The sequence below is a fragment of the Phoxinus phoxinus genome, assembly GCF_949152265.1.
Source record: "Phoxinus phoxinus genome assembly, chromosome: 1".
Lineage (NCBI taxonomy): Eukaryota > Metazoa > Chordata > Actinopteri > Cypriniformes > Leuciscidae > Phoxinus > Phoxinus phoxinus.
The window spans coordinates 43,245,070-43,271,698 of NC_136876.1; the positions used below are offsets into that span (position 1 = coordinate 43,245,070).

The 26,629-nt window shown below is 38.1% G+C and overlaps 2 protein-coding genes across 2 annotated transcripts in view; both read left to right on the top strand.

Annotated features, from left to right (window-relative positions):
• The first annotated feature begins 470 nt into the window (after window positions 1–470).
• LOC307009639 (uncharacterized protein) lies at window positions 471–9,117 on the top strand. The gene is made up of 15 exons (XM_079633505.1): window positions 471–535; window positions 656–2,618; window positions 2,829–2,909; window positions 3,767–3,817; window positions 3,928–3,960; window positions 4,131–4,193; window positions 4,513–4,563; window positions 4,674–4,706; window positions 4,877–4,939; window positions 7,010–7,060; window positions 7,171–7,203; window positions 7,374–7,436; window positions 7,756–7,806; window positions 7,917–7,949; window positions 8,745–9,117. The coding sequence occupies exons 2-15, from the start codon at window positions 737–739 to the stop codon at window positions 8,999–9,001; spliced, it is 2,745 nt and encodes a 914-aa protein (XP_079489631.1). The 5' UTR covers window positions 471–535; window positions 656–736; the 3' UTR covers window positions 9,002–9,117.
• Window positions 9,118–13,239: 4,122 nt separating this feature from the next.
• The window catches only part of baiap2l1b (BAR/IMD domain containing adaptor protein 2 like 1b), an 84,059-nt gene continuing 70,669 nt past the window's right edge, over window positions 13,240–26,629 (top strand). The window contains exons 1-3 of the mRNA XM_079621641.1: window positions 13,240–13,622; window positions 19,195–19,270; window positions 21,700–21,786. Coding sequence (XP_079477767.1) covers window positions 13,572–13,622; window positions 19,195–19,270; window positions 21,700–21,786 — 214 coding nt within the window. The 5' untranslated portion in view covers window positions 13,240–13,571. The remainder of the gene's footprint in view (window positions 13,623–19,194; window positions 19,271–21,699; window positions 21,787–26,629) is intronic.

Sequence of the window (26,629 nt, forward strand, 5' to 3'; positions counted from 1 at the left end):
ATCTTAGTACAGCTAGACTGGGCCATTAATATTTACTAATATTATTATTTTTTTACTGATAAAACCTACATTGGTTATGATATTTAATTGATTTAAGCCCCAAACCTTTTTGTTAATCTTCTAACATCTATTTTAAGTTTACTTTATTTGAGATGGGTTAATCAGATTAATTTAAATTTAATATTTTAATAGAATTTATTTTAAGATGTTTTTTTTTCCCCAACAGATTTGCAAACATGACATAATTTATTCAGCTGTGTCAAGCTTGGATAAATGTGCCAGCTGTAGTGGGCCCTATTCTGCATTTAAGTGGATTGGTGTAATGTGTAAGAGTAAGTACTATGTTTTGACTAGTAAAAGATACTGTAATGTGTACGGTAATGTGTTACCACTATCTATTAATTTATTAATTTCCCAACCCTTTTGGTAGATTCCATCTAATTTAGATTTATTATTCTATCTAGTTTGCTCATGTTTCTGGCATAAATCTTGCTACAACAAGAATGTGACGCCTTACCCTGACTCATTTAAATCAGTAAGTGAATTTTATCAAATAATCTTTAAAAGAATAGTTCACTAATAATATATATATATATATTTTTAAAGTTTGTAAATATCTATATTTTTAATGAATAAATATTTGTTTCTATTATAGAATTCTGAAGAAGAACTATTTAGTGAGGACTCAGATAAGAACTATGTTCCCAGTAGTTTTTCAGATGATTCGGAATCGGACATGGTGTCTTCAGAACTGGAGTGTCCTAAACCACTCTCCAAAGTAGACTGCCAAGAAAGCGTCTTAGTTAAAGATTCACTACCTGAAGATGCAGTCTGCACAGCACAGCTGAAAAAGTCATGCAGGAAAGGCGAGCAGGTATTCAAAGTAGGGATTGAAAATATAGAGGCTGAGGATACCACAGAATGTGGGGAAGGTCCATCAGTACCGTCCTCTGCAATATCCACTTCAGTACATAAGAATTACTGTTATATTTGTGGAAAGCCCCAATCGAAATTCACAAGACACTTAAAAATTCATGAAAACACAAATGTGGATGTTGCTAGGGCTCTGGCCTTGCCGAAGCATTCCAAGGAACGTAAGAAACTGCTGGACAAACTACGAAATAAAGGAAATTATGAACATAATGCAAGTGTTTTAGCTAGTGGATCTGGGCAATTAAAACTCAAACGTAAACCGAAGAACAATTACAATCCAAATGATTATGTGAATTGCATGTATTGCCATGCAATGTTCCTACGCAGAGATCTGTGGAGACATGTACGGAACTGTCCTTCTAAGTCAGTGGATCAGGAACAACCAGGAAGAAATAAGGTACTGGCTTTAGCGACAATGTCTGATTCAGTTCTGTGTCAGAAAACTTCACAGAGTGTTTGGAAACTCCTAACACCAATGAAAGATGATGACATCTCTGCTGCTGTGCGGAGTGATTTCACTATCCTACAACTGGCACAATCATTTTTAAATAAACATGGCCAAGATCCGTCTAAATATGATTACATCCGACAGAAGCTAAGAGAGGTTGGAAGACTTTTGTTGATCCTGAGAACGCAATTTTCATTGCATACGATTGAGGATGCTGTTAAGCCTGAACATTTTGGGATTGTTATACAGGCTGTCAAAAGAGTATCTGGGTATGATGCAGCAAAACACACTTACCACACTCCAAGCCTTGCGCTTAAGCTGGGTCACTCTTTGAACAAGTTATGTGACATCATACACTGTAGAGCGTTAATGGCTGAAGATGATGCAAGGATTAAGTCAACCCAGAATTTCAAAAAGTTGTATAATTCTAAGTGGTCGGAACTTGTGTCTCATGGAGCTTTAACCACTTTACATGAAGGAAATTTTAATAAACCATCCACCCTCCCGTTTACTGAAGATGTTCAGCGTCTTCATCAACATCTTGAGACAGTCGCTGATTTAGCTTCTGACAACTTGAAGAAGACTGCATCAACAAAGGTCTATGGAGAACTGTGCAGATCGACTCTTGCCAAAATTATTCTGTTCAATCGAAGGCGTGGAGGAGAAGTTGCAAGGATGCACTTAAAAAGTTTCTTAGAGAGGGACACAGCTCCTCTTCACAAAGATGTTGCTGTTGGCCTTACAGCGTTTGAGCAGAAACTTTGTGCACACTTTAATCGAGTTGAAATTAGGGGTAAAAAGGGGCGTAAAGTGGCAGTATTGCTATCGCCAGACATGGTCGATGCTTTAACACTTCTCACAAGCAAAAGACAAGAGTGTGGAGTTCCACAAGACAATACATTTCTTTTTGCAAGACCCAGCTGTTTGACTTCGTATAGAGGACAAGACTGTCTCAGGATTTACGCAGATGAGTGTGGTGCTCAGAACCCTGAGCTCCTCCGGTCAACACAGTTGCGAAAACATGTTGCAACTATGTCTCAGGTCCTGAACCTAAAAAACCATGAGTTGGATCAAGTAGCAGACTTCTTGGGCCATGACATACGTGTCCACAGAGAATATTACAGGCTTCCAGAGGCTACAACCCAGCTGGCCAAAATTTCTAAACTTCTACTTGCCATGGAGAAAGGTTCTCTTATAAGTCTCCAAGGCAAAACACTAGAAGAAATTGACATTGAAGGTAAGTCTATTAAAGTTAAAATTTGATTTTTGTTTAGTGTATGGTTTATAGTATATTTTATTGTAAAGGTTATCAAGTGTATAGGCTAAGGTACATACAGACAATATATCTTTACCAAAGTAATAGTTTTCAGAATGGTCATTATGTGATAATTTTATTTGCTCCTGACATTTTCTATACTTAACACTCAAATTGTTTGTTTTTTGTTAGAAAACCTAGACTTAACCGATTCTAATCCAAGTGATGACAGTGATGCTGAGGAGACAGATCAACTAACACAAAGTGAAATTGGTAAAAGTATATAAACATACAAATGGCAAATCATTAAAGTCAAGTTTACTAATTGGCGAATTAAGGGACGGGGCGGCGCTAATTACGCGGGAGAGGCAGACGATCCGTCACAACTGATTATCTCTTCTCCATGGCACCTATTAGTGTGTGGGATATATTCGTCAGGAAGTGAACATTTTGTCCAGAAAGTTAATGTGTTAGAATTGTGAAAAATTAGTAAGTGTAAAGAGCGAGTTTGACAGGGCCAAATTGTGATGGCTAGACGACTGGGTGAGAACATCTTTAAAACTGCAGCTCTTGTGGATGTTCCCAGTGTGCAGTGGTTAGTATCTTTCAAAATAGGTCCAAGGAAGGAACAGTTGTGAATCAGCAACATAGACAGCCAAGGCTCATTGATGCATGTGGGGAGCGAATGCTGACCTGTGTGGTCCATTCCAAGTTCATGCTGGTTCTGATAGAAAGGTGTCAGAATACACAGTGTATCACAGTTTATTGTGTATGGGGCTGCAAAAGTGGGACCAACATAATATTAGAAGGGGGTCATAATGTTATACCTGATCGGTGTATATGCATCCCAAGGTGGGAAAGCAATTAAACATTAATCTTACAAGAATGTTAAAATCTTTCTACATACCTGCTTCCCTAATAAAAACAAGCAGGCCAAAACAGCCACTCAACACTTTAGTTGAGACTAGCAATCATTCAAACAAGGCTAGACCAAAGATAATTATTAGACTGGTTAAAAGAATATGGAGATGTGATCTAGTCATCATTGTGTTTTCTCTAGTTTATGCTTGTATATAAATAAACATGTGACACCAAAACCTTAATAGTAAACTATATTATTCATACCACAGCCCTAAAGCGAGTTAGGCGACCTGTCGAGGATCTTCCAGGCACCTCAGATGGTATGGGCATTTATCTCATTTAACTAGCATGTTTAGCAAGGCTTGATTCAGTTAATTTAGACCAAGCAGTGCCTACTGTATGTTACAGTATTTTATTATTCCTTTCATAGATGATGACCCTGCCCTAGAAGGCCCATCTACAGGTAAGACAAGACGGAAGTTTTTAACTACTAATCCTTTTTAAGGATATATAAATGTTGGTCGAAGCTGAAAATCAGTGGCATATATAATCTAGATTTTGGTCTGGATCGCTTTTTGCATTTGCTTGATTTATTTAAATTAGATGTACATGTGTTTCTGTTTTTTTTTTAAGCAGTTTACCAGAAAAGTAAAAAGAAGAAGAAGTGCAGCAGTAGGGAAGAGCATGAACAAGCTGGTAAAAAAACACAAACAAAAATGCACAATGAACACTTTATTAGACATTCGTGAAGATCAAATTGAAATTCCTTTACAAAAAAATTAGAATCTTTCTACATACCTGCTTCCCTAATAAAAACAAGCAAACAGCCACTCAACACTTTAGTCAAGACTAGCAATCATTCAAACAAGGCTAGACTAAAGATAATTATTAGACTGGTTAAAAGAATATGGATATGTGATCTAGTCATCATGGTGTTTTCTCTAGATTATGCTTGTATATAAATAAACATGTGACACCAAAACCTTAATAGTAAACTATATTATTCATACCACAGCCCTAAAGCGAGTTAGGCGACCTGTCGAGGATCTTCCAGGCACCTCAGATGGTATGGGCATTTATCTCATTTAACTAGCATGTTTAGCAAGGTTTGATTCAGTTCATTTAGACCAAGCAGTGCCTACTGTATGTTACAGTATTTTATTATTCCTTTCATAGATGATGACCCTGCCCTAGAAGGCCCATCTACAGGTAAGACAAGATGGAAGTTTTTAACTACTAATCCTTTTTAAGGATATATAAATGTTGGTCGAAGCTAAAAATCAGTGGCATATATAATCTAGATTTTGGTCTGGATCGCTTTTTGCATTTGCTTGATTGATTTAAATTAGATGTACATGTGTTTCTGTTTTGTTTTTAAGCAGTTTACCAGAAAAGTAAAAAGAAGAAGAAGTGCAGCAGTAGGGAAGAGCATGAACAAGCTGGTAAAAAAACACAAACAAAAATGCACAATGAACACTTTATTAGACATTCGTGAAGATCAAATTGAAATTCCTTTACAAAAATGGTAAAATCTACCTACATACCTGCTTCCCTAATAAAAACAAGCAAACAGCCACTCAACACTTTAGTCAAGACTAGCAATCATTCAAACAAGGCTACATTTATTTACATTTATTAATTTGGCAGACGCTTTTATCCAAAGCGACTTACAAGTGAGGAATACAGTAAACGATTCATCATGAAAGGCAAATAACGCAAGAAGTGCTCAAAACACAAGTTTCCAACATTACTCGGAAGGAGGGGTTTAGGAGGAGTTTTTAGCAGCTTTTTGAATCCTGTCAGGGATTCTGCATTCCGAATGAAGTTGGGGAGATTATTCCACCAGCAAGGATCAGTGAATGGGAATGTTCTGGAGAGTGATTTTGTGGCTCTCTGTGATGGTACCACGAGCCGTCGCTCATTGACCGAACGCAGGCTTCTGGTAGGGATGTAGACTCGTAGGAGCGAGTGAAAGTAGGAGGGAGCTGAGCCTGTGGTCGATCTGTAAGCAAGCGTCAATGCCTTGAACTTGATGCGAGTGGTAGCCAGTGCAGAGAGATGAACAGAGGAGTGACGTGGGACCTTTTGGGCTCGTTGAAGACAAGACGGGCTGCAGCATTCTGGATCATCTGTAGAGGTTTAGTTGCACATGATGGAAGACCGGCCAGAAGAGCATTGCAGTAATCAAGCCTAGAGATTACCAAGGCCTGGGCGAGAAGTTGTTGCATGCTCAGTTAGGAAGGGCCTGATCTTCCTGATGTTGTGCAGTGCAAACCTGCATGATCGAGCTGTCTTTGTGATGTGGTCTGTGAAGGTCAGATGCTCATTAAAGGTTATTCCTAGATTTCTGACTGACCTCGAAGGGGTAATTGATGAAGAACCATGTTGTTTGGTGAAGTCGTGCTGTAGAGTCAGATTGGCAGGTAAGACGAGAAGCTCAGTCTTTGCCAGGTTGAGCTGTAGGTGATGTTCTTTAAGCCATGCTGAGATGTCTACCAGGCAGTTTGAGATTTGTGTGGCTACTATGGGATCATCTGGTTGAAATGAGAGGTAGATCGGTGTATCATCAGCATAGCAATGGTAGGATAAACCATGTGCCTGTATGATGGGTCCCAGTGATGTAGTGTAAATGGCCAAGAGAAGGGGTCCAAGAACTGAACCCTGAGGAACCTCTGTGGTCAGTTGATGCTCTTTGGATACCTCCCCTCTCCAGGCAACCCTGAAGGACCTACCTGTGAGATAGGACTCAAACCAGTGAAGTAGAGTTCCTGTGATGCCCAGAGATGAGAGGGTGGACAGGAGGATCTGATGATTCACAGTGTCAAATGCAGTTGACAGATCCAGTAGAAGGATAACTGATGATTTGGAATTAGCTTTAGCAATCCGTAGTGATTCGGTAACCGACAGTAATGCCGACTCGGTTGAATGGCCTTTCTTGAAACCAGATTGTTTGGGGTCCAGCTGATTATTCTGTGAGAGGTAAGATGATACTTGGTTGAAAACAACTCGTTCAAGTGTTTTCACTATGAATGGAAGGAGAGAGACTGGTCTGTAGCGATTTATAAGGGAATTGTTTAATGTGTTTTTTTTTTAAGCAGTGGGGTTACCTGAGCCTGCTTGAATGTGGTGGGGAAAATGCCCATGCTGAGAGATGTGTTGATGTGTGTGAGTGCTGGTAAAAGTGTAGGAGAGATTGTTTGGAGAAGGTGAGAGGGGATGGAATCTAGAGGGCAGGTGGTAGGATGACTGGAGTGGAGAAGTTTAGATACTTCTGCCTCTGTGAGTGTCGAGAAGGAAGAGAGGAGGTTTCTGGCTGTAGATATGTTTGGACTGAGTTCCTGTGTGTGGAGCTGAGAACTGACTGCTGATGGACCAAAGATAATTATTAGATTGGTTAAAAGAATATGGATATGTGATCTAGTCATCATGGTGTTTTCTCTAGTTTATGCTTGTATATAAATAAACATGTGACACCAAAACCTTAATAGTAAACTATATTATTCATTCCACAGCCCTAAAGCGAGTTAGGCGACCTGTCGAGGATCTTCCAGGCACCTCAGATGGTATGGGCATTTATCTCATTTAACTAGCATGTTTAGCAAGGCTTGATTCAGTTAATTTAGACCAAGCAGTGCCTACTGTATGTTACAGTATTTTATTATTCCTTTCATAGATGATGACCCTGCCCTAGAAGGCCCATCTACAGGTAAGACAAGACGGAAGTTTTTAACTACTAATCCTTTTTAAGGATATATAAATGTTGGTCGAAGCTGAAAATCAGTGGCATATATAATCTAGATTTTGGTCTGGATCGCTTTTTGCATTTGCTTGATTGATTTAAATTAGATGTACATGTGTTTCTGTTTTGTTTTTAAGCAGTTTACCAGAAAAGTAAAAAGAAGAAGAAGTGCAGCAGTAGGGAAGAGCATGAACAAGCTGGTAAAAAAACACAAACAAAAATGCACAATGAACACTTTATTAGACATTCGTGAAGATCAAATTGAAATTCCTTTACAAAAATTGTAAAATCTACCTACATACCTGCTTCCCTAATAAAAACAAGCAAACAGCCACTCAACACTTTAGTTGAGACTAGCAATCATTCAAACAAGGCTAGACCAAAGATAATTATTAGACTGGTTAAAAGAATATGGAGATGTGATCTAGTCATCATTGTGTTTTCTCTAGTTTATGCTTGTATATAAATAAACATGTGACACCAAAACCTTAATAGTAAACTATATTATTCATACCACAGCCCTAAAGCGAGTTAGGCGACCTGTCGAGGATCTTCCAGGCACCTCAGATGGTATGGGCATTTATCTCATTTAACTAGCATGTTTAGCAAGGCTTGATTCAGTTCATTTAGACCAAGCAGTGCCTACTGTATGTTACAGTATTTTATTATTCCTTTCATAGATGATGACCCTGCCCTAGAAGGCCCATCTACAGGTAAGACAAGACGGAAGTTAACTACTAATCCTTTTTAAGGATATATAAATGTTGGTCGAAGCTGAAAATCAGTGGCATATATAATCTAGATTTTGGTCTGGATCGCTTTTTGCATTTGCTTGATTTATTTAAATTAGATGTACATGTGTTTCTGTTTTTAAGCAGTTTGTACAATTTGTACAGCATGTTACAATTTTTTTTTTAAAAAGATACAAACGTTTTATTTTTGATAAGTACAGAAGTGGTGAATGATAATGCATAACTTGTTAATGTTGCTTGATAATGGTTTGTTATGCTTCTTTATCTTTATATTAAGATAAAGCATTTAATTTAGTAGTTTTTCTGTTTAGATTCAAGATGAATGGCGTGCTCAATCCTTTTTCAATTTAATTTGGGTGCTCTTCGGTCCAAGGTCGAACATCTTTAAGAGGCAGTGTAGAGAAAAAAAATCTCTGATAGCTTTTCTGTATTATCTAAAACGTTATGTTTGATTTATCTTGTTCGATTGTGATTTGGTTTGGGTAGTTACTGGGGGTTGGTCTTGATAAGCCTAGGGCTTCTACCTATCCCTTTTCGAACTGGGTGATTATTATGCTACATTTTCTGTTGTTTTTGTTTTTTATTGATGGATATTTCATACGTGTTGCTATTTTATTTTTTATTTTAATTGTTTGAAATAAAGATTTAATTTCATGGGCTAGACTAAAAATAATTATTAGACTGGTTGGAAGAATAGGAAGATGAGATCTAGTCATCATTGTGTTTATCCTAGGAATCTGTTTTTCTCTTTTGTAGGCGTTCCTGAAAATCCTGCTGAAAAGAATGCCAGAAGGAAACACAAAATTCAATGGTCTCCATCTGAAATCGCAGCAGTAATGCGACACTTTAAGAACAGCATTGCACAATGCAAACTCGCCACTAAAATTGATTGCCAGCAGTGCAAGAATGCTGAGCATCCTGCTTTGGCTAATCGCACTTTACAAAACATCAGAGACTTTGTCAGGAATAGGGGTTTGACAGAGAAGAGAAAGAGACAGGCACAAAATATTTAGTTTTGATGGCGTGTTAATTTTTGGTTTTATTGTTTTGGTTTAACATGTATGAGCAAGGTTATACAGTGCTGTTCAGAATTGTTTGCCCCCTTGGTAAAAATGATCAAAGATGGCTGTAAAAAATAAATCTGCATTATTAATCCTTTTGATATTATATTTAGAAAATTTACTAAAATCTAACCTTTCATTGAAGTAAAATAATTGAAAGTGGGGGGCGGGGGAAATCACATTATGAAATAAATGTTTTTCTCCAAAACACGTTGGGAACAATTATTTGCCCCCTTTTATTAAATATGTTTGCATCCTCCTTTTCCCAAGATAACAGCTCTGAGTTTTCTCCTATAATGCCGGATGAGTTTGGAGAACACCTGACAAGAGATCAGAGACCATTCCTCCACACAGAATCTCTCCAGATCCTGCAGATTCCCAGATCCATGTTGCTGCTTCTTCTCTTCAGTTCAGCCCACTCATCTTCTATAGGGTTCAGGCCAGGGACTGGGATGGCCATTGCAGATCTTGGTTTTGTGCTCAGTGACCCATTTTTGTTTTGATTTTGATATTTGTTTATGGATACTGTCCTGTTGGAAGATCCAAACACGGCCCGTTATAAGATTTCTAGCACAGTCTGTTAGGTTTAAATTTTTTATCTGTTGGTATTTGATCCAATCCATGATGCCATGATGACAAGACAAGATGGCAGAAAATCTGGCAGAAAATTAAGCCCACGGCATTAAAGATACAGCAGAGTATTTCATTTTACACATGGGGTACTTTTTTATCCCTGTGTGAACCAAACCCATCTTAAGTGTTTGCTGCCAAAAAAGCTATTGTTTGTTTTTGTTTCATCTGTCCATAGAACCCGTCCCGTTTGAAGTGCCAGTCGTGTCCGGTACTTTTCAAACGTTCTATGGTCAGATGAAACAAAACAAGCTTTTTTTTTGCAGCAAACACTTAAGATGGGTTTATCTGGTAACACAGATAAAAAGTACCCCATGTGTAAAATGAAATACTGTATCTTTAATGCTGTGGGCCTAATTTTCTGCCAGAGGTCCTGGACATCTTGTCTTGTCATCATGGATTGGATCAAATACCAACAGATAAAAAATGTAAACCTAACAGACTGTGCTAGAAATCTTATAACGGGCCATGTTTGGATCTTCCAACAGGACAGTGATCCAAAAACAAATATCAAAATCAAAACAAAAATGGGTCACTGAGCACAAAACCAAGATCTGCAATGGCCATCCCAGTCCCTGGCCTGAACCCTATAGAAAATGAGTGGGCTGAACTGAAGAGAAGCAGCGCCAACATGAATCTGGGAATCTGAAGGATCTGGAGAGATTCTGTGTGGAGGAATGGTCTCTGATCTCTGGTCAGGTGTTCTCCAAACTCATCAGGCATTATAGGAGAAAACTCAGAGCTGTTATCTTGGGAAAAGGAGGTTGCAAACATTTAATAAAAGGGCAAATAATTGTTCCCAACGTGTTTTGGTGAAAAACATTTATTTCATAATGTGATTTTCCCCCACTTTCAATTATTTTACTTCAATGAAAGGTTAGATTTTTGCAAATTTTTTAAATATAATATCAAAAGGGTTAACAATGCCGATTTATTTTTTACAGCCGTCTTCGATCATATGTACCAAGGGGGCAAACAATTCTGAACAGCACTGTAAATTGTTTAGGTATATGACATAATATGCTTTGTTCATTAAGTTTATTGAAGGTAAATGGTAGTGCTTTACCTTAACGCATTTAGGTTGAAAAAGCAAACATTAAATTTTGCTTCTTGTTCCCATACTTGGTGTACTGTTTTATGTTCTCACAAAGACAATCTAGACAAAACTTTAACCAACTATGGCAAACTGTTAAAGTAAACTAAAATACTAAAGTGAGAATAAAGTACAATTAACTTTAACATAAGGACGAACCCCCACTTGTCACAGGCTGGCTCATAGCCTGTGACAAAAATGAGGGGACACGGACAACAGTTATAGGCCATTAAAAAAGGTTCTTTATTGTACACCAAAAACTATTAACTTTAAACAAAGAAAAAGGAATGAGGTGTGAGAATGTCATAATGTAAGGTGCATGTAAAGTGCAGAGATGTGTGAATCTGTGTATGTGAACATGACTGAGTGGAAACGAAGTAAGACTACAAAGGAACAAACAAAACAGGATCATACCTGGAGGAGCAGAGAGAGAGGGAAGAGTGATTAGTGAAGCAGTTTAAATACCCTGAGCCCAGGTGGCTCCAATCACTAACGAGCCTCCTCTGCCTGCAGGAGGAACCGCCCCTACGAGGCAGAGGAGGGGCCGTGACAACAGTTACAGCCACAGTAGTAACTACAGGAACACACAATCTATGATTTAAAAAAAAATTTGCCCATTTGAAATCAAATTTAATTATTTTGATGTATTATTATTTTAATGTCATTAAATTGCACCAGTCGCAGTGACTCGCAGTACCTGGATAAGCCTTGTGTTACCAGTTTCAGCAGACCTGAGAATGTTGCCTTCACTTTGTTAAACCGTTTGTCCTCATAGATCACTTTTGTCCTTATAATACACAACATTTTCATGTTTGTGTTTGTGTTACACCGTTTGTCCTCATAGATCACTTTTGTCCTTATAATACACAACATTTTCACGTTTGTGTTTGTGTTAACCCGTTTGTCCTCATTGATCACTTTTGTCCTTATAATACACAACATTTTCACGTTTGTGTTTGTGTTACACCGTTTGTCCTCATAGATCACTTTTGTCCTTATAATACACAACATTTTCATGTTTGTGTTTGTGTTAAACCGTTTGTCCTCATAGATCACTTTTGTCCTTATAATACACAACATTTTCACGTTTGTGTTTGTGTTACACCGTTTGTCCTCATAGATCACTTTTGTCCTTATAATACACAACATTTTCACGTTTGTGTTTGTGTTACACCGTTTGTCCTCATAGATCACTTTTGTCCTTATTATACACAACATTTTCATGTTTGTGTTTGTGTTAACCCGTTTGTCCTCATAGATCACTTTTGTCCTTATTATACACAACATTTTCATGTTTGTGTTTGTGTTAACCCGTTTGTACTCATAGATCACTTTTTTTTCTCCTTATAATACACAATGTTTTCAATTAAAGGTGTTCCTGGGGGTGCATATAAAAATATATGGCTTGGTTGTCCAAGGATAAGACATTGGAAGACAAAAAGCTCACACAATCACACAGTGTAAAAAATGAACAGAAAAATAATTACTCTTGATTCTGATTGAGCTAATTATTGCGGCATTAAATTGTTTTTGCATTGAATTATGTGTATACTTGGTTAAAGAGATGAGTTTGTAGACTTAAACTGATCAAGTGTGTCTAAATTATGAACAGGGCTGTGGTGGCTTTCAAAGTTTAGAAGCTAAGTCAATAACTGATTACCACCTTTTAAAGGATTTTGATATTCAGGGCATTATTAACAGACCAGACCTTTGTGACCAGAAGGTTTGACTGACAGTAGTCTCATAAGGGTCCACAAATATATTGAAGTGCTAAGTCCTCAGGTCAGCGATGTCATTTTAATACTCAATGCCTTTATTTTGTGTATGTTTAGATATGTCCTATTAATACATGTGTGTCCCTTTAATACACGATAATGGCATGTGTGTGTGTGTTATAGCTACTGTCCTTATAATAACGGTTTGTGTCATAGGCGGGGGCTTGCATGTAATTATAATATGTCCTCATAATTGTGTATTTTGTCAGGTCGTTACATTATCACTTGTGTTGAGTGTATACGAATTCTGAAGTGAAATCTGTGTTGTGTGGCTCAAACAAAAATTTTTGATGTGCAACACAACTCTGTAGAGCAAGTGGAAAGGGGTGTCCCCCTAATACAGCAAAAAACTGGTTTGGGCCGAAGTGTCCTTGTAATACACATAAACCCGTATGTGTGTGTGTGTGTGTGTGTGTACTTGTGTGTGTGTGTGTGTGTGTGTGTGTGTGTGTTTATACTTATGTAAATTTATACTTATGTAAATTTACACATGCATATTTAAATATAATTATACATATGAACATAAAAAGAGTCACGTGCATAAAAAGTTAAAAGCTCAATAAATATAAAAATTGCATTCACTTGGGGAAAAAAACTGAGTACAGACTCTGTGTGAATGTTCAGATGTCTGCAATAACGACAGTAAGCAGCAGATGTCAGCATTTATCTTTTGTTTCTGTCCGAGTGCACCTGTCAGAGAGGACCGTGCGTGACGTCCCACACCTCACCTTATCCGTCCCGCCCCTGACGTCGCACACACACACACACACACACACACACACACAAGTTTGAAGCAAAGCCTCGACTCTCAGCTCAACTCCACCTGTCCGTTACTGAGTAACACTGCAGCCACTTTCTTAAGGAAATCTATAGCGCAGCTCTCAGACGGCCGTCTTGCTATGAGGACTTTCGGGAGGCGATAAGCGTGCTGTCCTGTCCGAGTTATTTTGGAGTAATTTTCGACTGAGAAGAGAGTCTTTGTCGACACTCGAGTGCGCGCGCTCGTCGCGAGAGGGGCAGAAGAATGTCGCGCGACCCGGAGGAGGTGAACAAACTGACCGAGAGCACTTACAAGGTGAGAGAAATGACGCTTACTTCAGGACAAAACACCAATATTATTCACCTGTTGAGATCACAGTGACTTGGTTAAGCGTGAAACATCCACATGAAGACATTTCAAACACGTCGTGGATAATAACAGGTTGACAGGTAGACGTTCTGGATCGAAGTGGTCAATTTGCTGGTTGAGAAACTTTTTGTCAAACTGGGTCGTTTGCTGAAGAAGACAAACACGATTCCCTTCAGGTTATTCAAATTTTCGGGTTGTCATTTGAGCAACAGGTGGGTTTTAACCACAGCACATATGGTTGTCAAATGATTTATTGACACACCCAAATGAGTCAGATCTGAATCCTAGATGAAATCATCCTGGGATTTAGTCACACAAGTTAGGCTATACTGATACGTTTTTTTGCCTGTTGGGAATGTATTTTAAAGCCCTTGTGTGAATCATATGCTTTATTTCCCTTTAAAACTAGCCCAAACCAGTATATCTGCTATCCTGCAGTTATGCCCTAATCCTGAAATGTGCGCTTTTATTTTCTTTATAATATAGGGTTAATAATTCGTATTTTTTGGGGTTGAAGGAATATGACCCAAGCTTGTTCTCAATCATTTTAGTGACAAATCTTGATAATAAATAACTTTACTCACAGAGAGATATACAGCCCACACTGTAAAAGAGAAAGTGTTGACAAAATGTTAAAAAGTCAAGGCAATGTGATGCATTTAGATTTTTTAGTTCTCTCAACTGCTTTCTTAAATATATATAAAAAAAATCATTTTGGTTCTATATAGTTTTATAGGACACTTTATTCAGGAGTTGATTTTTGATTGGATGGTTGTGGTTGGCTGTTGGTGGATCTCATGTGAGTGACAGGTTGCCCCGCCCTCACGCCATTAAACGCATCATCAGAGAAGAGAAGAGCAGCAGGGGAAGTTATTCTGATTTAAGATTACGAGGGGACATTAATAAAAAATAAAAAATGATGTGCACGGATTAATAGTTTATAATAAATACTGCAATATTCCACAATTAAAATTGTTGACTTTAACTTCATGGTTACTTTAAAGGGACAGTTCACCCAAAAATGAAAATTAGTCTATGATTTACTCACCCTCAAGCCATCCTAGTTGTTTATGATATTCTTCTTTCAGACTAATACAATCGGAGTAATATAAAAAAATGTCCTGGCTCTTCCAAGCTTTATAATGGCAGTGAATTGCCATTTCTGTTTTGAAGTCCATAAAAGTGCATCTATCCATCATAAAAGTGCATCCATCCATCATAAAAGTGCATCCATCCATCATAAAAGTGCATCCATCCATCATAAAAGTGCATCTCTCCATCATAAAAGTGCATCTCTCCATCATAAAAGTGCATCTCTCCAAAGTGCATCTCTCCATCATAAAAGTGCATCTCTCCATCATAAAAGTGCATCTCTCCATCATAAAAGTGCATCTCTCCATCATAAAAGTGCATCTAGCCTATCCATCATAAAAGTGCATCTCTCCATCATAAAAGTGCATCTCTCCATCATAAAAGTGCATCTCTCCATCATAAAAGTGCATCTCTCCATCATAAAAGTGCATATCTCCATCATAAAAGTGCATCTCTCCATCATAAAAGTGCATCTCTCCATCATAAAAGTGCCTCTAACAATCATAAAAGTGCATCTCTCCACCATAAAAGTGCCTCTAACAATCATAAAAGTGCATCTCTCCACCATAAAAGTGCCTCTAACAATCATAAAAGTGCATCTCTCCACCATAAAAGTGCCTCTAACAATCATAAAAGCGCATCTCTCCACCATAAAAGTGCATCTCTCCATCATAAAAGTGCATCTCTCCATCATAAAAGTGCATCTCTCCATCATAAAAGTGCATCTATCCATCATAAAAGTGCATCTCTCCACCATAAAAAGCGGAAGGCTTTAGGCGGAAGTAGACTGCGTATGGCCGTTTGGCCGGAAGCTAGAATTTTACTTTGTAATATGAATATTTTTCTTACACGCACGCTTCGCTTCAGAAGGCCTTTATTAACCCCCCGAGCAGTGTGGGCACTTTTATGATGGAGAGTAGGGCTGTCACTTTTGAAAAATCAAATTCGAACGGATATCAAATACCAACCTATGTATTCGAATATCTATTCCCCAAAACGCTGAAAAGATGAGTCTCGGTCCGCTTCCAAACAAACTCTGGTGCGATTCGAGTGGAATATGAAACGCAACACGGACCAAATACATGGAAACAAACCAAAAACACAAAATTATGTCACAAAATGTGCCCCTAAAAAGGACAGAGTTCTCCAGCAAACCTGTTTTGTCTCGTCATAGTCGTGGTGTTGCCCATCTCAGTTCAGTACAGGCATCAGAACCGCGTCTCCTCGCTGCAGATCTGTGTTTGTGTGTGTGTGATGGGGGGGATTCCTGACGCTATTTGACTCCTTTACTCATTTTATAAGCTCTTCATGAGTTCTCATCTGGTCAGAACACCATCATGTGTAGCTACGCACATGTATACAACGAGCGCGTTTAGCCCAGAACACAGCATTGTTTTGGTTGTTCGACAAGTTCTGTTGCAAAATATACGTTTTTGTTTTTTATTTTTAGGTTTTGTGTTAAAATGACAGTGTGAACACTAAGTGAACCAGGGCTGAATGTAGCATTTACTTTTTCGTTTCCAGACCAAAGGCACCAAGAGAACCGAACTAGTGTGACTGTGAACACAACCCTAACTTTACTCTGTGGAACACAGAAGACGATATTTTGAGGAATGTTGGTAAACGGTTTCGATTCCCATTGATTTGCATAGTATGGTCAAACATATAATATAAACCGAAAGTGTTTGACTACCAACATTCTTCAAAATATCGTCTTTTGTGTTTGACGTTTTGTGGTCCTACGGTTTTGGAACAACATGAGGGTGAGAAAATGATTTTTGGGTGAACTATCCCTTTAATGTTTCAGCAGTTTATCAAATTTGAAATTCTCTGTTCAGACAACTGTTTAACTAGTTGGGACAACATTATCGGTGAATACTGTTGGTCTAACATGGGTTTAAAGCAGTTTTTAAGTAGCCTAATTGACCCTTCGCAGGGAGTTTGATTGACAGGCGATCTGACCAATCATAATCCGCCGAATCCGCCATTTTTGTCCGCAAAAGCAGTCAGGAGAGTTAGTAGATTAACATGGGAGGATTTGAACTTGAAAAATGTTTACCTGTTATAAATGAACTAGAAGGAAGAGATGATCGGTTCACGAGCAGATTTAACTGAGGCTCTACAGCGATCTGTCAGACACATTAAAGAGCCACAAAACAGTATTTATTGTTTAAATTTTCTTTAAAAAATTACCAAATTTGAAAGTTGAGACTGTTTCATATCAAAAGTAAGCTGGTCTGTCCTGTCTGTCGGCGTGTTGTCAGTGTCCTCTCTGCTCCGCGATGTGTTTTTCACTGCGTGAGAACATGGTGTGGCGTGAGAGTGGTGTAGCTTGTCAGACATAGCAATAGTAACTAAGGGGGCAGGTCTTTGCGAATTTAAAACGGGAAAAAAAATCCATTTTGGGAAGGATGAGTTTAGTTATTTTGTGGTCCCCTGATTTTACAGTATAGCTGTGGCACTGAATGAACGCGTTCATTGGTAGGAGGTTTATTACCAGAGACCCGTTCCCACGTCAGATCTGTCCATAAGTGCGTCATTCCAATATAGTTTATTTCCAGTGTAATATCAGCTGTGCCTCCTGTCATACCGAGTCTCAGGCGGTTCGATACGTGTCCGGGAGTGGAGAGAGGAGTGGGCTGAAGTGAGGATTAGTAAGCATTAAGTAAGCACATGTATGCCGCTTAAAGTTCAGTAAATATAACCAAGCCCAAGTCTTCATTAGTGACTCATTCAAATCAGAATGAATCAGAAACTGATCTTGTTGTGAAAAGCAGTAGTTTTATTGCAGTTCTCAACTTGTCCTTCATTCTCCCAAACTTTGTCATTCCCATGATGTCACTGCCAGACTGTCTCATCGACTCGAGGTAGTTCGCAATATTGACACGTAGAGGGGTGCGTATGAATTTGAATGCAAGATTTATTCCACACACACTCTCGCGCTCCTGACAGAGGAGGAACAGGCACAGCACGTCAAACCCTGAGATGTGCGACCTGTGAGAACCTCTACAGAAAGGATCAAGTGGGTCGAGTCATGACTTGATATTTCACACTCTCAATTTCTAATTGAAGGTCTCTGTGTGTACAGAGTTATGTGAAGCTGATGATTGGCTCTCTAAGACCGCATTTACATTACATGGTTCAAGTGACCCAATTCCGATTTTTTTTTTTTTTTTTCTTCCACGTGGCATGGATCGGATATGACCCAGGAACGTGTAAGCAGAATTCCCATATTCTCAGTTTGGTTTCAGGCCTCATTTATATGTGCAAACAAATCTAATATGAATCGGATATGTGCAGTTGCGTCTGCCATGTAAGAGGACAGGGGTGCGTTTCCCCAAGTATGGTCGCATGTTCCGTCGTCTAAAGTCTGTTTCCCAAAACATTTGCAAATAAACATTTGCCAACAGCATCGCAAAGTTGTGTGGTTGAAACGACAGCTCTCGACCTGTGGTTAGCAGCAGAGTTTCTAGTTTGATTGACGTGGACTCTTATCATTGACCAAATCAAAACAGTGACAACTTGGTGATTCTCTGATGACCAAAAATATGTACAATTTGTTCAGGTGAAATATATTGTTGCTGAGCAACTTGATAAATCATGAACAGTATACAGTGTTGAGTTGGCCAAATTTAATTGCAGAAACTTTTGGTTTCAGTTTTCGGCTTCATGAAAACTTTAATTTTGGTTTCATTCATTATGGTGCGTCACTAATATACACTTTTTAAACAGAAGGTGGGACTTATATTGAGCTTTATGATTTCTCCCATTCATATTTTTTTTCACATTTACGAGTGGACTATCCCATCTTCTTATGTCTCTGAGGATGTATGAAACATCTGAAAGAATATTGTTATTTTTGTGGAAAATAGTAAATAATATTGATGTCTATATTAGTCTATATAATATTTGGCAGAATTGCAGTCTCATCTAGTGGGCATTCATTAAAACTCAGACCTGAGAGCTACTGTCTGTATTAAAGACCAAACTGACAGCTTATTCTGGCTCATGGATGAGCTCTTGGACAAAATGAGTTACAGTGATTTGAAGACACAATATATTTAACCGCTAATTACAAACCTGAAAATCGGACCTGAACCGGGTTGGAACTCAACAGTTTGTAGTGTGTCGAGTCTCTTGATGGTTGTGTAGATACCAGATCTCCATGTTCATCACCTGTAGAATTACAACTGCATCCTAACATACCTAAATATGTTGTTATGTGCCAAAGCAGAAGCATTTTCCACTTTGATGTCCCTGCATGCATCGTACATTAAACCAGAGACACTTTACAATGGGACTGAAGAGGTTGTTTCATGGACAGAACTGTCTCGGTCCACGTAATGTCATGATTGCGAATGATTACATCAGGATTGCTCATGCCAACTTTTTAACCATTTCCTCTGTTTGAAATCCCTCTTCGCAGAATGTTATGGATCAGTTCAACCCGGGGTTACGTAACCTCATAAACCTGGGCAAGAGCTACGAGAAAGCCGTTTCAGGTGAGCTTTGTCATTCAGTAGCTTCCATATAGCATTAGTCTATATTTTAGGCATTGTGTTATGAAGCATTTGGTTATGAGTCTCTACACTCATAGTGGTTGATAATAAATACTGCGTTTTTAATGCTGATATCTATAGAGCAGACTGACAGATTATGGTATTATAAATACACGTCTGGTCAAAAGTTCTTTGCTCACCAGGGCATTTATTGGATCAGAAGTACGTAAAAACTCATTTTATGTATATTAAAATGTAATTTACTCCTGTGATTAACAGGCATCATTAACTCCAGTCTTCAGTGTCACATGATCCTTCAGAAATCATTCTGATATGACACATCCAATATTCACGTCTTTTGTTTTTCCTGGATAAAAACAAATCAGTCCAATTTATTAAGATTTGAATGGCAATCAAATTAAAATATAAACAAAGGGCAGACCGAACGATTGATGCATGACATTTAAAACATCAAGGTGAATTATGGAAAGGGACAGAGTTTGGACTTCATCCCTCACTCCCACATATAGCCTTTCTTCAGATTGCTTACTTAGTTACATGTCAATCTAAAAAAAGTAGGTCTACTGAGCAAAGGGTAGGTTTCATCAAACCTTGAACCAATGAATTACTGTTTGAGGAATCGGGTTAGACATAATAACCATAATCCCAGACTAAACACAACACCTCTTATACGGCTTGTTGTGCCTAGACTGACTGAAGAGGTTTTGTTGAGTTTTCCCTCTTCTGCTATAAACCCGGTGGTAAGGCATTGACTACGTTTTCATGCACCCTCATAATGCAATTATAGTGAGATTTAGATATTGCGATTAAACTTTACCTTATGTTAACGCAAAACTTTGATCAAGTTGATGCAATTAAGCTCATAATCGCAAGTAACTATAATCACAGTAAAAACGTGGCTTATGCCAATTTTATTCACAATAAACGGGTAAGTAAACACTTTGTTCGCATCTACTCCACCAAAGTGCACATGTGCTTGTGACGTACATTAATGATGTTTTCATGCGGATTTGTAAACATAGTGGTAAAAAATTGTTGGGGTGCTAGTTTAATGTTGACAGCGTTGCACGACGAAAATATTGCAGTATGATGATGGTCGAAAACATCGAAATGAAGATATTTATGGCTCGTCACTGAAAAAAATCCAAAAGTCCGTAGAAATGTTTCGCATTTGACATTAGTAGATTAAATCAGTGGCCACTAGTAACACGTCTACTGTATGTGAGTTCATCATTTGTGTTGGGCATATGTGAATAATGGCAGAAAAATAACTACAATTCTTAGTGAATAACCAGAATAATGAAAATTGAAGGTTTGCTCGCGTCTAGTAAACATCTTATTGTGATTAAAGGGATAGTTCAAAGTTCATAGGATAGTTCATAGTTTCCAAAAATAGCCCATGATTTACTCACCCTGAAGCCATCCTACGTGTACATGACATTCTTCTTTCAGACGAATACAATCAGAGTTATATTAAAAAATGTCCTGGCTCTTCCAAGCTTAATAATGGGTGTGAATGGCTGTATGTCTTTGGCCGTACGCATCGATTTACGCCACAAGAGTAACATTTGAACTTGACGCACAACGTAATGACGGCAATTGAAGCCTCTCGCGGTTCAAACACACAGGGCTGGGCAACCGCGTTCGTCATTACGTTGTGTGTCAAGTTCAAGGGTTACTCTTTTGGCGTAAATCGAATCGATGCGTATGGCCGTCTGCCGGAAACTAGTTATTTTAGTCGATAAAGTTTTAAATATGGATATTTTTCTTACACGAATGCATCTCCTCACTTTAGAAGGCCTTTATTAACCCCTCATTTAATAATGAATGGATGTGCTATAATGGGCTTCCAAAGACATACAGCCATTCACTCTCATTATAAAGCTTGGAAGAGCCAGGACATTTTTTTATATAATATTTAATATAACTCTGATCGTCTGAAAGAAGAATGTCATGTACACCTAGAATGGCTTCAGGGTGAGTAAATCATGGGCTAATTAAAAAATTTTGGTGAACTATCCCTTTAAGTCCTTGCTGATTATTGTATGTAAACATAGTCAATGTGTCAATCAGAATACTATTGTGCTCCATCCAAATATATTTTCCTGCCAACTGCTTTTGAATTGCTTTTTTATTATATGGTGATATCAAATGAGACGTGTGCAGATTGAAGAAACTAAATATGATACTCAAAATGTACTCTATATTTAACATTTGTCTGTGGATTTTTGAATGGACACACGACACCTCCGTGAATCAGAAAGTAGGAATGGTGATCATCCGATGACGCTATATTGTTTTATAACTATCTACAATGTGCAGCATGTTGTAAATGTAGAAAGTGCAATGCATTTCTTTCTCTATTCCACCACCTCAGTAGAATAACACACGTTCTTATCCTCGCTTTGCAGCCATGGCTCTGGCAGGGAAGCAGTACTTTGATGCTGTATCTAAGATCGGGGAGAACGCAGCCGTGTCTCCAGTGTCCAGGGAACTGGGTGAGTCACGGCTAATGCTTTTTATTGAGAACTGCATGAGCACTTTTCCATTTGCTCTTCCTATAGTGCCAGTTCTCATGTGTAGAGATTTGAAAATGTTAAAGAGGATTATATGGTGTGTCTTTGTTACAGAGTTCACAAAAGAAAGAGAAAAACATCTAGGCTTAGCAATCACTTCAGTTCATGTGGTTGTCATTAGCACTGAACAATGAGATACAAATAGACTTTTAATCTTTCATTATCACTATTTCCTCTATAGTGTAAAGATAACACGAGTCATAATCTGACGTTGTGATAACCTACAGGAATGTGTCATAAAGAATGCTACGTGTCTTAAGTTTCGGTTTAATGTACGGTTCGTCATGTTTATCTGCCAGGTCATGATAATAGTGTATATATTGCATTTATTGACTCGTGTCATGTATGAGAAATCAGGTTTGATCGCACATGCTGAGTTGGTGTGTTATTTGAAAAATTTTCAGAATGCATTATGCAACTAATGTATGCATGTGACCATATCACATTTTCATGTTGCGATAATTGCTGAAGCTTTTATCACGGTTTACTGTATTATTATCAAGATATTGAAATAAGTTTTACCGTATTACCATAAACCGGCTCATGTCTACAATGGAATAAACATTTCAAACAACACTATGCTACGTTGTATGCAGTACATTGTTTTCCACAACACAACTACTGAGGGTGTACATAATGTGTAGGTCATTAATGGCACTTTCAGGACACTAGTATGTCATGGTGGTGCTTATTAAATATTCTTGTAGAGTAGGAGATTGAGTTTTGAAAACATGAATTGCTAATCGCTTTTTGTAGTGGTATAGAATAATTATGAATTATTATGTGTATACGCCGTTTAAAAATAATATACATGATAAGAGTGCAGTGTTTTCTTTAGGTTTTATGAGAGTGCACCACTGTCCCTTTAGGGGTGTCCAGGGCCATGCCAACCTCCCTTATGACAGTTTTGTTCATTTTAAAGTTAAATGCATCAATCTGGTTCACTTTGAGTTTAAAATTAAAGGGTTAGTTCTAGGGATGAATCCAGATGTTTGGGGTTCGACCGAATACCGTTGTATATTGTTTAGCAACAATGTTGTATATTGTTTAGGGTTGCCACCACAAGACAAATCGTAATTGCAAATTGAACATGTAGCTCGACTTGAATTGCCTTCTTTTGACTGAAAGTACTGCCAAACAACACATTTTCTGCTCACGAGTTCCATTTCCAAATAAGGTGTGTCCCCTTTAAAGGAGAACTCCGGTCAATTTTAACATTGAGCAAATTTTTTTGTAAATTTGGAGTGCTGTCAATACAGAGTAGCCTACAGAGAAATCGGTGTTGCCTACACTGTGTTATCCTCTTTTTAAAATTTGCACCCTATTGACTTCAATGGGGCACGTTATAAACCTGCTTTTAGCCTCTTAACATCCTTGATGTGTCATTACAAGTGCCCAGCCATGTTGAGTGATTCCTTCAGAGTGAACACGAGTGAATCTGACTGCAGTAGATGTGAAAGATATGAATAAAAATGAGTTATTTCAGCCAGCGCAAATACCTGTATTTACTTCCTGTTTTCGGTCGAAGTCCAAAGTAGTCGATTGTTGAGTTCACGCGCGTGATCATAGGTAACTAAACCTATGCGCGTGAACTCAACAATCGACTACTTTGGACTGGGCACTTGTAATAACATATCAAGGATGTTAAGAGGCTAAAAGCAGTTTTAAAACGTTCCCCATTGAAGTCAACAGGGTGCTAATTTTAAAAAGAGGATAACACGGTGTAGGCAACACCGATTTTTGTCGTTGTTCTCTGTATTGACAGCACTCCAAATTTACAAAAAAATGAGCTCAATGTTAAAATTGACCGGAGTTCTCCTTTAAGAGCTGCACGCTGTTGAACTGTCTGCAGTCTGTATTGTATTGCATGCGCCTCGATACCCCATGTATGCGGGTTATTTTTATTTTCATTTTTATCTTATTTTGTTTAATAAGTAACGCTGTGGACGGTAGAACGTGGGACAGACAGTTACACAAGTTCGATTGGGGAATAAAGTGCGAGTTGTAAGATGCCAATCGCCTACGTGAGTCTGTCTGGCCTCTGCAATAACTTTAGCTGTGAGCTACCGGTATCCCTATTTTTCTTCCTGACACAAAAAAGGGCTTCGCTTGCGTTACACTACGTAACGTAACGTGATGTCGTCCATCGTAGCGCGCGTACGGTATTGCAAGCCTAGGGTTCGGTTCGGTGAAAAAAAATTCTAAATTCTAAAACCCCAATATTCGTCCGAAACCGAACAAATGAAAATTACCCCATGATTTTATGATGCATGATGCGTCGGGTCAGGGGTCACTCATCCGCCGGAACTCGACTTGCGTACGGTTGTTACCGGAAGCCAGTGATTATAGTTTATAAAGTTATAAATATGGATTTTTGTTTTTCTTACAAAAACGCATGGCTTCGCTTGCATACTTGGACCTTTGCTTTTAGTTCTACCATAACCTAATTAATTCATTTGAATCTATCCATTACATTGATAAAAATGTTTAGACCATGGCACTGTAGACTGCAGACAATAAGATAAAAATGATAAACAATTAACTCATACTTTATTATTTATGTCTAGAAACAGGTTTTTGCTATTGGCTAAGGTTTAAGGCTATGGTAGACTGATCCTACACCAGTTGTTGTGGGCCGCTTCTTCCCAGAGCAGGACTTATGAACAGCAGGACGCGGACTGAGAGATTCCACCAGATTCTCTTGTTGCGTATGTTGCAGGAATTGTAGCCGAATACTCCTATTTCACAAGTGCAAATTAGGAGACTGACTTTGCAAGGTCACGCACGATTACACATGCAGGGATTTCGTGTGCTTGCTGGCTGGGATAAACTCAGCGGAATCTGCTCTGGCAACATAGACTATTATAATTTCAACTGATGCTGCTCTATTTTTGTGTTTTTAAACCAGTTTTATTTTTTTCTCTCGGCAGTCTGATCAGATGATGAGAACAATGAGAAAAAGCTGATACTATTTTCATTTCATTAGTCAAGTGGGAAATGGAAGGTCAAGTCAAGTGCATTGTGGGATACAGTATTGCACACAGTGAGCTCCCTTGTTTACTGCACAGTTTGGCAAATATAGTAAGCCAACCATGTGTTCCATGCATACAGATCATTTGCATAATGCGTACAATATACTGTACATTCTGCACACCGCAGAAATGGTGTGAGGGGTTTGGTAGTCATTATGGGAATGTCTGGGGTAGGGCTGCAACTTACGATTGTTAGTTCTGTCGATTATTTTTTTCATATAATCAGATAAAAATCTAAAAATTATTATACTTTTTTAAAATTAAAAATGTTATTCCACATCCAGCCAGCCCAATGCTGTCCTCCAAACAATGTGCAATATAATGCCTGTGAATGTATCTATGTAGGCTATGCTGTACATTTATAAGCATAAAAAAGGGTTAAAATTCAAACCTCACATTCTAAACCTAAAACAACTGATTGCTTACTGTTATAAAGCAGACATTAAAATGACTAAATTAAACATAATAATAATAAACATTAACAAAAGCTCAAAATGTTAACTTGTATGAGGTATGAAGAATAGACACATTGATAGTTGAAAGTATTAACAAGGCTTAAAGCGACGTGACTGGCTAATGACAGTTGTGACTACTATCGATAATGAAAATAGTTGACAATTTGATTATCGATTAATCCCTTTTATCGATTAGTTGTTGCAACCCTAGTCCGGGTACTCCTGGGATTCCCTAAAACATCCTAAATGTTTCTTGCTTGACAAACGAGTTGTCAGTGATCCCAGTTGAACTTCCTGCTTGAACCTACTTAGGTTTTTAACAAATTTGGTGGAAACCTACCAGGTGGACATGTACAGTAGTAATGCATGCACCTTGGCTGTCTACTTGTGATCAGTGCCCGGTTGCATAAAGCACCTTACGTTTTTCCCTTTAGTATGAGTCTTAAGGCGTGATTTCCCCTCAGCTAAGGGAACGACTTAAGGGTGTTGCATTTAATCCCTTAAACTGTTCTCTTAAACCGTTAAGTGTTTCACGACAGCGATCCAGGTTTTGCCGTTATACAATTCGATTGCTGCCGCGAACGTGTGATTTGTTAATACAGATAGCGGTAAGTTTAACAGAAAACAGCATAATATAAATAAGGAAAACAAAAAAGAAAACCAAATATGAAAGAAGGACGAGACAGAAACTCAAATTGATAGTTTGCGCAAAATTGAAAATTGAAAAGTCATTCATTCATCTTTAGATACAAATAAAGATGTTTTTAACATTTGCTCATCATTTCTGTCCATTTATTGAAAAGCAAAAGTAATCATATGATTGAGGCTGTTTCGGAAGCTCAAACCAGTGAGGTTTGTTCTTGCGCGTGACACATGCATGTTTGAGCTTCTGTTAATGATATAAGATGTGCTTTGTGTGTTTATATGTGGAAAAAAACAGCAAAATTAAAATTTGTTTGTCATATAAAGCAGTGGTTTTCATACTTTTTCAAGAGCAACCCTTTTTTATTATTATTGACGTGACCCATAGGCATATACTGGCTGATCCTTGACGCGATCGCAACACAAAGTTGATTCTGCACTCTTTTGATCTAGCTATATATACAGGGATGCTAATTAACCGGTTAAACCAACCGATCGTAAGAATTTTAACCAATTAATAGCCTACTATCGTTTGCTGTATGCTTACAAAGTACACTAAAAATATTCCACAACAAATCCTATAAATTTATTGATATTCAGAACAGAACAAGAATGAAAAAAAACTATAAACAAGCC

Excerpts from the sequence above, each read along its gene's own strand:
- LOC307009639 (XM_079633505.1), top strand. The coding sequence starts at position 737 with ATGGTGTCTTCAGAACTGGAGTGTCCTAAACCACTCTCCAAAGTAGAC. Across the intron at positions 3,961-4,130 it reads CCTAGAAGGCCCATCTACAG|CAGTTTACCAGAAAAGTAAA; the intron begins GTAAGACAAGAC and ends TTTTTTTTTAAG. Across the intron at positions 7,950-8,744 it reads CCTAGAAGGCCCATCTACAG|GCGTTCCTGAAAATCCTGCT; the intron begins GTAAGACAAGAC and ends TCTCTTTTGTAG.